Genomic DNA, 12,457 nt, shown 5'->3' with positions numbered 1-12,457 from the left:
CCTGGCTCTTGCTTAGCTAGACTGTTGATACCATATATGTGAATGGTAGACAAAAGTACTAACTGCATACATGGCTAGAAGCTGTGATGTCAAAAAGTCTTAGCCAACTGGATGTCTGCTGTTTGTCTGCTTTTCAAAACATCATCTTTGTATATGAGCAAATGTATTCTTGTTACACAATAGCTCTCACTTGTACAATGTCTACTTTGGCATACAAAGTAGTTATGTACAGTGGCTCGCAAGGTTGAATCTGATTGGTAAATTTTATTACAGCAACTTGAGGAGTTTTTAACTAAGGCTATTTGTGTAGCTGATTGGAAATGATTGAATAATAACAAAGATGTTTAGTCAACCAATCAGCCAAAATCTTCTGAGACACTGCACATTGCCAGAAGAAGCTACTACTTCATCAAACCAAACAGTTGTTGTACAAAGGTAGAGTTGACTTTTCAGATCCTCAGATTCAGATCTGAGGATCTGAATCTGAGGATCTGAATCTGAGGATCTGAAAAGTCAACTCTACCGTTGTACAAACACAACACACATGCAGCAATCTGCTGCATCTTTGGCAAGCTAGTGTTCTGGATTTTCATGACCACTTCATTAAAACATGTTCACTAAACAAATACTAAACAAATGTTATAAAATACCAAACAGCTTGAAGATTTTACTGTATTGTTTTATTTAATAAAGATACTTTCATATTCTATCAGACTAGGCCTTTGAGAAAATCTGAGAGATTTGTGCACTGACTGTAACAGTCACTGTCACTAGAGGGCACTGTTGAAAATGATACAGAATATATCACAACTCTCACAGAAAATTACATGACTCAAAGTATCCTCTGAGATAACAGATCTCTTCATAGGCAGTAAAAGGAATGTGACCAATACATGATCATCAACTTTACACCACAGAATCATGTTTCATCTTGTCAAGAGTTTGTTCACTTTGTATGTGTCAGTGAAACGAAAATTTTTTTTAGGTCATGATTGTACATGAAATCTTAAAATGTTAGCAAGGTGCAAATTGAGTAATATTTTTCCTTTTTTGTTAAAACTTGAGAAATTTCACTATGAACTTGACAATGAGACTACAAACACTTTAGTGTAGGCAGTATATGCTGTTACAGAATGTATTTATTAGCTGCTTCAGCTATATTCTGAAAGACAACACTGAAAGACAACACTGTCCAAACAGTGCATACATCAATCTGTCTATCATAATGACTACTTTCCTAAAACATTTCAGTAGCAGCTGATAATACAATAATGTAGACATAAAGGCAAGTCAAATCCAAGTGGTTATTGAATAAACATTTGGATATAGAAGTTGTTAGCACACAATATTTGGAGCAAGTGTAATAACTTTATGTCAATTTATTTAGATACCTCATTGTTACAATTAGTCTAAACTTTGCAGTAAACACATTTCAGTATAATAGAGACACCGTTACTTAAATGGTCATATTGATGTGGTACCATGATATCATTTAAATAGTGTAACAGAAATCAAATTTGACAGAATTGAAAAGTTTTATTATTTATTTTGACAGCTTGGTCTACTTCATAAATCATGGTGAAATGCTCAGTACTTGCCTTGTCAATATTGCACACAAGTGTGTGTGTGCATGTCAGTCTCTGTCTGTCACCTAGTGTCTGCCTCTGTCTCTGTGTGTCTGTGTCTGTCACTGAGTGTGTCTGTCTGTGTCTGTCTGTGTCTGTGTCATGAACAATAAAAACTAATTTTAGGTCAAGACCTGAATTACGATATAAACACTAACAATACATATTACGCATGAACAGTTTATGTTGATATGCCAAAAATACTAAGTATTTCTACATGGTATCGGAAGAAGACAAAGAAAGCCTAGTCGACACAGTGAGAAAAATATTTGAATTATTGTGTCTTTATTTCATATTTTTATTAATGACATAGCTTTATTATCTATCATTAACTATGATACAGACATATAAAAACTTATAAATATATGTCCTTTACTGCCTGACGAAATCTTGGCAAACAGTCAAGCACTGGTAAGTTTTCAAAGTTTTATGAAAATTAAAATAATACCTTGTTTTGACCCTGTGAGAGTGTTTCAAATGAGACACTCTATGTATTTTATTCCTTCAATTCCAGCTGCTGAAAAGTGTAAGGTGTTTCAGCTGTGTCAAGTTGCTGTAGTCATGGCAGCTATGGTAAAGTTATCTAGAAGACGCTGTGAAGTGTCAGGTCCACATGTGGTGAAACTCTCCTACAGTCAATTACGTCATGCTGAAAGAAATTGAAAAGGAGATGCATATGTTTAAATTTTGACCATGTTTATCGATCACCTCCATGAGTGATGTCACAAAGAAAGCGCCCTCACAGTCATGAATGATTTCTGCGTTATGTGAGAGTCTTATTTACTTTACATAGCAATCATGCAAATGAATAAATCACTTTCTCTCCAGCTGCTTTACATATTGCCAATTTTAGTAATTACCATTAAACACAAATCAGTGCATGATTTGAAATTTATAAATCAACACTGCGGAATGCTTTGAATACTTAAGAATCAAATGCAGAAGCAATCTTAAATTTCTCACTCTGTATTTCCTTTAGAAACAAATAAGCTATCAGTTTGATGGGTACAACAGTGAGAACACAATTATATGTTATAAAATCTTCACAGACTGAACTGAGTTGAGTGGACCTGTGTCGTATTGCTGAAGGACCCTACTACCAGTGTGACTATAATGTGTGCATCACAGTATGAGTGACCAGAAGTTAACCCATGCATTTTCATTTGTCTTATCCAAGAGTGAATCTACTCAATTTCACTCATCCAAGCATTATTTTCTCAAATAATGGCTTCCAAAATAGGCCATGGCTAGTGCCATTTTTGCCAAATCAAAGTAACATCAAGCAGTTCTCTTGAATCTGACATGTATAACATTTCAGATATTGAAACTATTTAAGCAAATTCTTGGACAAGGAGATGAGGACACCCAGCTAGGGGGGTCTCTGTGTTTTACATTTACACAAATTACACATCCCTTCTACCTACACTGTAGAAAGCTAACACCAGTAATTTGGCTTTATACCTTACTGTTTTGGCCCGGCATAGTGTTTATCATGTGCCCTCTGACAAATGTGTTCTTTCTGAAAATTTTGCGCCAATTTGGCAAATTTAAGAAAACTCTTCATGTCAGCCTTATGTCTTCACATGTAAACCAAAAACTTGCTTGCCTCACAGGCAATTTGTTTGCATCGTGGCACGTCATATATTGCTTAGAGGGCACACTGGTGTTTATTCTACTGACAATTACAACACACACACCGATGATGGAATCAATGTATGTCGTAATATCATAAGTCATCATAGGATATGTAATCTGCTGTTCTGACAATCCACACAACCACTGACTCCTTTAGATTTGGCTGAATTTATGAAGAGTTGAAGATGATGTGGAAATTCAGCTTACCTTTCGACCAATGAGGCTCTCATTTCTGATGTTACAGCACTGGGTTGAGCTTCTCCAAGTTTAAAAATACTTTCCACGACTGAGAGTTCAGTACTTGTTGTGTCAAGTCCACAGAATGCACTCCAGTCATTGACTACCATGCCAGCACCAATGACTTCACTTCCTCTGTTTACTGTACCGGCCTACATCAACATCACAACAAACATTACATTGGTAAGAACAACTGTATTACTTTTTTCTGAAGTTACTAAATTTGAGTCAATTCTTGAGCTAACAACGCCTTAAAGAAATATGTTTGTCTGAGGAATATTACTTAAGAAGAACTATTATCATACATTTTCAGCGTTAGGGGTACAATACACACATGATAAATTTTAAATGCGTACATCAACAAATTTATTGTGTGCATCCCTGATGCCTACTGACAAGTATCTCATGAATGGGAGGAACATGTCACACTGCTCTGCTTTATGTAAGATGTTACTTATTACATTATACACGTACACAGTACATTGATGGCAAAAATTGGGAGAATGTAGAGTTTGTCTGAATTGTTTTAGCTAAAATTTGTTTGCCAAAACCTGACAAAAGACAAATTGGATATGAAGTTACACTTCTAAAACGTCCTATGATAATGGAAATTTAACCATTTACTACTGCTATTGCAGCCCCCATCCCAAACAAACATCAAAACGTTTTGGCCGTTGGTGAGTGTAAGCCAGTGTAGTGGATTCTTCTGTACCACTATTCCTATTAACTTCCTGATAACAGCTCAATGTTCTATACAAGAAAGGTTAAGCACAAAGGCGCCGCTATGATTTATGGATTTTGAACTGTGGACATAAGTAGTTTGATAAAAGGAAGTGAAGTAAAAAGTGTAAGGAAGTAGTTTAACAGATGACAGTGGACTAAGACTGAAAGACTGACATCAACAAGCTTCATCAGTCCTCTCGAAGCTAAGATGTGAAGACTGATAAAGAAACATCAAATATGGAATTTGCAATTCATATGAAATATAAAGTTGCATGAAACAGATACAGTGAATTCACACCATTTTGAATGAAGCTTGTTGCCAAGGCCTTTTTAAGTTTATTTCATGTCTGTTTGAATATAATGGAAAATAATCTCACCACGAGTGGAACTTGAAGTAATGAGGATATTTCATCTTGATTTTCTATCGACGTTTTCGGATGTACCTACAGAGCAAGTAAATAATATAAACATAAAGAGAAGACAAAAATTAATGATCTATATCAGACGAGGTTTGAGTAGCTATACATAACATAGAATTTTAGTTACAGCCACTGCAAAGTGTACATATATGACCTGATACACAAACTCTATGAAATATTTATTGGAATCCATTTACAAATATTACCATCGTTAAACAGTTTTTTTTCCCAGTAGCACTAAGACCTAGACAATTTCTCATTGGTTTAGTGTGATGTACAACAGTTTCTGATTGATGAAAGGGAAACAGTCATCGGAACTGCGCCTGCGTGTTTCTTTTTTTTAAATTTTGTGCAGGATATCTAGATGCACCACATCATCATAGTTGCAACATTTAAATTATACAATGTAGATTACGACAGACATGTTCTAACTTTCATCAATCACCATCGTACCTTGAATACAGTATTTATATTGGTCGTATGGGTCCCATACGACCTTTGAGTTCAGTTCCGACGACTATATCCCTTAGAGAGAATCAATCTTGTGGACCAATTGTAGTGACATTACTCTGGGAATGACAACACTTCTTTGACAACATAGCCATCCTTTCAATCCATTTAAAATGAACATCACTACATTTGCAATCTGATAAATTCAGAATGTTCTCAACCTTGTCAAATACAAGGCATACTGTCATTGATAGATATTGGAGGAAAGCGAGGAGATGAATCTACCATATTGTTGAGGAAATTTCCACAAAAAATGTCCACACTGAACTTCTCTAATTAACATCTGATATTGAAAATTAAATGCACTTTACCTACCTCCTTATTTTGATAGGATTTATACATTTGTATTCTAAACTCACATTAAGTTTTGCTTTGTAACATATTTTCTGTGAAAACTTTATTCTATGTTTCTGTATACGTTTATTGAGGATTGGCATTTTGCAAGTCACTGGCGTTTAATGTGATGAAATAAAAATATTATTTTACCAAAAGAAAACAAACAAAAATTGAGCTTACGTTAATTCACTTGTGTTTTTGTCTGTGTTTTGTCCCTGGATGGCTGGTAAATTTTTCAAAAATCCAAGGACGGCAAACAAAGAATTTTCTTTAAATGGCCTTAGCATAAATGAAGTGTGTATGGCAGAAAGCATTGAGTGTTGCTATAGCATAATCTACTTCCAAAGGATTACCTGTTTTGAGATCTGGGGCTTATACTCAGCCAAATGTGGTATTTACTCTGTACATGGGCATTTCATGGGATCCAGTTGAATGACATAATAACCCACTGATATTCAAAGTAAATGGCACATTGATTTCTGTAGAGTAACATAAACTTACCAAGGCACCTTGATTGCTTATGGAACAATATGAGCCAACAAGTACATTGTCTGCTACTGTCTGACGGAACACTTCAACTTTCAAAACATCTGCTAGAATTTCTTCAGTTTCCTGAAAGTGAGAAATACAAGTCTTTACTTTTGTATTTGAAAAAGGGAGAGGGTATAATTAAGAAATCTATACTGTGATGGATATTTCATTGGAATGGTTAAAATCTTGACTTTCTTGGACAATGTCATTTCCCTTGTTGAAAGGTCTCCTGACAAGGCACATGGTGGGGAAGAAAGACTTCAGATACTTGTACCAGATTCATATCTTGTGATCTGAATTTCCCTGAGACCAGGGTACCTTTTTCATATCCATTATTGCCATGGGTATGAAATTGCTTGACCACACATAGAACAAGTGGTTTCATTGACGATTGCATGTATTTACAGGCACTTTATCAGCAAACTGTAAACTACTGTATAACTGTCTAAAACCGTACACTGTCAACTTGATGACATGATGGTATATCTGGACAAGTTACTCACATCGTCAATGGGTTGAGATATCTTGACAGTAAATTCATCTGATACCAAAATATAACAATCATCAGAGTCAAAGTTGGGAAGTCATTTGATAATTATCATGTCACATAACCTATGACCCAAAATGCTACTCACTCTGTCAAGGTCAGGATGGACTAATGCTACATAATCATTGCAGGCGATGACATTTCCCAATGCCGATAGTCTTTCTTCAATCCTCTGTATTTTGACACTATCTGGTAGAGAATTTCTTATGTGTTGTAACTCTTGATCTGTCGTGGTGTTTGGTACAAGAAGTCCATGACGATTACCTAGCATGTAAACAAACATAAGAATAATTCTGAGAAGGAAGAATATGTGGACTATTGGTCAGTTGTCATTTGAGATTATTGCACTGAGCATGGAAACAAGTATACATGTAGGTATGTTAACCATGGTCCCCTATCCTGCCGTATGTCATCACCTGGGTAGGTTGGCTAAAACCAGTAATATGCTGCATTTTAACAAAGACTTCGACATTTGAAGGTCCTGAAAACATAATACTATCAACATAGTTTTAACTTATTAAATCTGCTCTAACATAACATGCCAAGTTACGTGAAAATATGGAGATAGATTTGGCTCAATACCGCTTTTTACTGACTTAGCAGATGTGGAAATGATACTGCCTGGTAGGATTAGGGATATAGCTGCTGTTTAGGTGTTATGTGTCTATGTGCATGTTGTGATTAATTTTCAAAGATGGCATAAATCTAAACTTGTGGATGATTCAAAGCATCTTACGTATTTTAAATGAGTAATTAGATTGCTTCTTCTTCTTTCCAGTTAAAGTATTTTGAATCCAAAACAGAGCTGTCAAATTGTGTTATTCTTATGATTTTCTAATGAATAAATCATGCTTTCTACACAAAGTCTGCTATTGACACATCAGTATTGTATAGAGACATCCTACTGACTGTTACAAAGAGAACTGTGGCACAGCCATCACATGTACCAGTACTTCATTGGACCTACTTTACCATACACATGTACCTTCTTATCTCCGGTTCAAATTACCTCGTTCAGTCCCATTTTATTCATTGCAAGTCCACATGATCACAAGATCAGATTGCAACAAAACATGGCAGAGCCCAGAGGCGGTTGGACTGAACACTTACAATTACAAACATCAATTTACCGATGTCTGGCTGATGACAAGTACTAGCTGACTTACCTACAGTCATTCTGCCTATGATTCTGCACCCTGCTATTGATGTATAGACCACTGGTATCACGTCTGATAATTCACCTTCAAAGACACTGAAAAAAGAAAGCAACCACAGAATGCACATGTTATCAGCAGTGACACCACCTTTTCTGAATCTGAGCGAAATTTCCTGCTTTTGAAGGATAAAAGGTGCACAACATGTGGGAAAATGAATAAATGGAAGAAGGAATTTAACAATAAAATCTTTCAGTCCCCTTGCTGCTGTCCACGAGCATATCTCTACATTGCCCTTGGTTGGATCCCACTCCCCCATGATAACAACCGAAGGGTGGGGAGGGGTTGTAATGGATCACATCATTCGGGTACAAGTAGGGAGGCCAACTGAAATTTTGAAATGTTCAATCTGCATTTTAATTAATGTAGTTTTTTAGATTTCAATGAGAGAAGCTAAACATTTTTTTAATTTTCGAAATTGGATGAACGGTTACAATTTTATAGCTTTTTAAAACATTCACTTTTACTCTTTCTGTAGAAAGACAATACATATAATAACAATGGGAACAATGGGACAAAAATGAAGGAGTTTTAGCTGAAATTTACAGTAAATTTGCTGTAACTTTGTTAATAAAACATCTTTTTGTACCAAATTTGGCATGGAGATAGATTTCAATGGCACACACAAATGTATCCTAAAATTACGCGATTACGATGGTGGCCATATTGGATTTATCCATGGCAACAGATGAACGACACTTAACGAGAAATGACAAAATGAAAATATTAAGCTCAAATGGCATAAGTGATATATCAAATTGAAGGTCTTTTTGAGCTGATGACACTTTTGAATAGCTCTACTGCATTAAAACTACCTACAAAAAGTATTTTATCCAAATAATGGCTTTCAAAACATCACCACTGGGGCCATGTGGAGTTTTGACATTATTTGGTAAAGGCTTCTTCAATTTTATCAGTTTCTGAACAATTTGAAACTTAGAATTTAATTTAAGGATTATTGGTTAAAACTATGTTCCAAAATTATTGATCGTCTTTAAAATTCAGGAGTAAATTGAATGAGAAGTCGATGTTTGGAGGTGCTAAAAATTGCATACTTGTCATGGTAAAGTTATCAGCAACTAAGATGGTCTCATCATACCACCTGTCAGACATGCAAATTTCCTTTGTTACAAACATTTAAAAAAATCAATACCCTTTCTTTTGCCAACACAGATGCAACTTATTCCCTTAGTTTCCTTGAAAATATTGTGTATGGCTGTCAAAAATCTATGTCGACAAAATCACAAAATTGCTATCTCCTCTGCGCAAAAGGGATTGATCTTCTCATTATTCACCGTGAGAAATTAGAGAATTATGATTATCAAAACTATGGTCCCAGAATTTTGATATATGGACCGAGCTGTTCTGTGTACAGAAGAAATTTGCTCCAGTTCAATGAGTGATCTCCGTGTGTATGGATCATTGAGAATTGTGTGTAGCCTCACTTACTGTGAAGCGTGGTCAATATCTCCGTCAATAAATACGTGAGCTGTTCAAAATTTCTCATTTTTCTGGCAAAAATTCAAAGAAATAATGATAAACTGCGTACTAGAGGACGTTTCACTGAGAGTTGGTCGGGTTAGGTCTCGGAAAAATCGCTCTCAATTTTTTGTCTTGGATTTGGTCATATACACTGCCCTATGTTGGTGAAGAACCTTATATCGCGAGAAAGAGCGAGATCTGGGCTTTCAAATGAGTATTCGATGTAAGGGATGTTTTGATTGGCTCACCTTCAAAAATGCGTTTCAAAATCAGCGATGTAAATATTAGGTGCTGCCATGTTTCAGATCGCCATTCCCAGTACCGTTTCTAGCTCAATTTTGCAGTTTATTCAAAAAGTAAGTAGTTCATATAAAGAAATAAAAAACATATGAGAGAATAGCTGCACTTTTAATTTTTAGCCTCATGTATTTTTTTCCACAATTTTCTTTCCCGTTATCGATGTTTTTCAATTTTGAACATGACTAAGTCACTGGTGATTGAGTGTCAATTCAGCACGTCCTGGGCGACCTGCTGGCCTCCCTAGTACAAGCTAGAGAAGCTTTCTACCCTAATGATCACATCACTCCCTCCTCATAGGATTGTATTCCAAATGGATTCTGGAGTGAAATTACTATGAACAACATCACATACCAGTTGAACACATGCACTACCTATTAATTAGACTGAAAGATCTGTTGCACAAGAGTGCTCCCTATGCTCCCCCTCTTAAGAATAGGAGCGTTGAGAGCTCCCTCAAGTAACATCTTTCAGTGTACATGTACCGGTATGTAACAATATGATTATTACCAACTCTTGTTTCCTTTATTTGATTCGAATAAACAAATATACTTATGGGAACATGGAGGTGTTATCCACACTTAAATATAAAATTACAGGATTGTACTTGTACCTCACACCTGCCGGTAGCAGGTCCTGAGCACAGGCATTTGATTCACTGTGTGAAAGGCATGTTGTATCACAGGGCGTTCACACAAGTGGGACCCGCTCAAATGCCATGCCAGTGGGTGTTGGGATGTACGACTGGCTGGAGTGTCAGACTAACTTTGTGCTAATCCGGTTGATGTTTTGGTGAAGTGTATCTCAACACGGGATCCACAAAGGCCGGGAAAGCGTTTATAGTACATCTAGCGTGATCGTCACATGTGGAGGTAAAAAGATGGGTTGATGTGATGGTTGATACACGTGCAATCTCTTACACAAAACGACAGACCTCTGACAGAGCTCAATTTAGCTTCGACTAAGCTTTTCTAGAGACTGTTAGAGGCCCATGCGTCACGTTTGTTGATTGAATTGAACTCTTAACATGCTAAGGAAATATGGACATGTACAATACCTGTAAAAGTTTGCTGATCCACCGACCGCAACCAGGCAATACGCATTGGTCAACTTGGCGAACACGCCAACTTCGTTACTGTTTTCGAACAGGGCACGAACAGCCATGTTCACAAGTTTAAGTTGAAGACAACCAAACTGAGCTTAAAATAATTAATGAAAACGTTAACCTGCAAGCCTTCCACTTGGTTGCGATATGAATGCAGGAGAGATTTTGCAGTACAGTGTGTATTCTAAGCGAAATCAGGAGTTGCACGCCACTTGCGAAATAACCCTCATGCGTCATCAGTTTCTGTTGTGTTGGAACAAACCATTTTACCGGGGCGAAAGTTGATGCAACATACTGAACATATGGGAAAGATCTGAGATATGGATCGAGCAAGGGATAGGGTTCTCACGCAACAGGAATGAAATTGAAAATTGAAATTAATTACAGCAGTAAAGCCAGTCATATTTCACGAAAAACTTGTGATTCAGTGAAGCGCATCGGTTACCCAAGGCCGGTTTCGATTTGGTCCCTGCCCAATTCTTGTCACAAGCACAGCGCAGCAAGCGGTAGAAATGGAGAGAAGGTGAATGGTTTCGCTGTAGTGAACAAATGTCCTATCACCATGGTAGACGGGGGGCCGGGGGGTGGGGGGTGGGGGACGGGGGATGGATATGATTCAATCACAGTCACGTTGCAGCCACTTCATCTGTCTGATGATTGCAGGATGCATGAAACTTAAGTAACAGATACCATTACTTTGTACTTGAAGTAATTTTGTTATTATTTATAACGCTTTACTTTAGCATCGAGCACTGTAATTTCCCACGAGGACATCTGTATACTTCCGATATATATATATATATATATATATATATATATATATATATATATATATATATATATATATATATATATATTATATATATATATATATATATATATATATATCAGAGATATCTGTTTAATTTTCTCGGCGCACCCTTTAGGCGTATTACTTCAATATATCCGACATATTTTTCAGCATGCCCTTTGGCCGCATGACTTTAATATATCAGATACCTATATATATCAGAGATATCTGGAAGTTTATTATTTTTCGGCGCGCCATCGGGCATGGTACTTTAATATATCAGAGATATATGTCGACGTCAGAGATATCTTGATGCTTGCAAAGTGTTTGCAAAGTGTACTAATCATTATGAAATCTGCAGTTCACATGAAAACCATGACAAATTCCAGATACTTTTCTGTTCAAAAACTAATATATCACAATTTGATACAGTGACATATTTTAGAAAGAGAAAATTGACAAGATATTTTTTGTTCTCATTGATGCAACCATTTTCCCTTGTGTCAGGTTTTCTGTAAAAAGGTGGTTTTAACATGACTAAAATAATAGTTAACAAAAGGCAGTTTTTGTCATTATTAGCTGTGCTTTCATGGTTTCAATGTTAAAAGAAAGGGCCCTCTCAGACACTGCGCATATCAGATTTGGCTACAGCTTTTAAAAATAGCTCTCTATGGCTTCTCAGGAGATGTTATTCGATGGCTGGCAAGTCTAAACACCCATCAAAGTTTTTGATTTACTGCTTTTCTCTCTTTGTGTACAACAGTTCAGGACATCTGGTTAGGCATATCCAGGGTGACATACATTCACAGGTCATTCAAAATACTATATTCAAACTCTAAAATTGACACTTTGAAATTCCTATCTTACAACTGACATATCAACAATTTCATCAAACACAGAATGACGAATGTTTAAAACATACCCTGAAAATAATATCTATCTATCTATCTATCTATCTATCTATCTATCTATCTATCTATCTATCTGTCTGTCTATCTATCTATCT

The 12,457-nt window shown here is 36.2% G+C and overlaps 1 protein-coding gene across 1 annotated transcript; it reads right to left on the bottom strand.

Moving 5' to 3' along the window:
* Positions 1–658: 658 nt before the first annotated feature.
* On the bottom strand, positions 659–10,906 carry LOC139148416 (eukaryotic translation initiation factor 6). Its single transcript, XM_070719864.1, has 7 exons — positions 10,614–10,906; positions 7,730–7,815; positions 6,652–6,827; positions 5,987–6,097; positions 4,598–4,663; positions 3,468–3,649; positions 659–2,274 (listed from the first exon to the last, which is right to left on the bottom strand). The coding sequence occupies exons 1-7, from the start codon at positions 10,718–10,720 to the stop codon at positions 2,265–2,267; spliced, it is 738 nt and encodes a 245-aa protein (XP_070575965.1). The 5' UTR covers positions 10,721–10,906; the 3' UTR covers positions 659–2,264.
* Between the last annotated feature and the right edge of the window lie 1,551 nt (positions 10,907–12,457).

This window comes from Ptychodera flava, chromosome 13 (genome assembly GCF_041260155.1).
Source record: "Ptychodera flava strain L36383 chromosome 13, AS_Pfla_20210202, whole genome shotgun sequence".
NCBI lineage: Eukaryota > Metazoa > Hemichordata > Enteropneusta > Ptychoderidae > Ptychodera > Ptychodera flava.
The sequence above is the reverse complement of the archived record's forward strand: the minus strand, read 5'-3'. Positions and strand labels throughout refer to the sequence as shown.

Excerpts from the sequence above, each read along its gene's own strand:
- LOC139148416 (XM_070719864.1), bottom strand. The coding sequence starts at position 10,720 with ATGGCTGTTCGTGCCCTGTTCGAAAACAGTAACGAAGTTGGCGTGTTC. Across the intron at positions 6,828-7,729 it reads CATAGGCAGAATGACTGTAG|GTAATCGTCATGGACTTCTT; the intron begins GTAAGTCAGCTA and ends TTTACATGCTAG. Across the intron at positions 4,664-5,986 it reads TAAGCAATCAAGGTGCCTTG|GTACATCCGAAAACGTCGAT; the intron begins GTAAGTTTATGT and ends CTTGCTCTGTAG.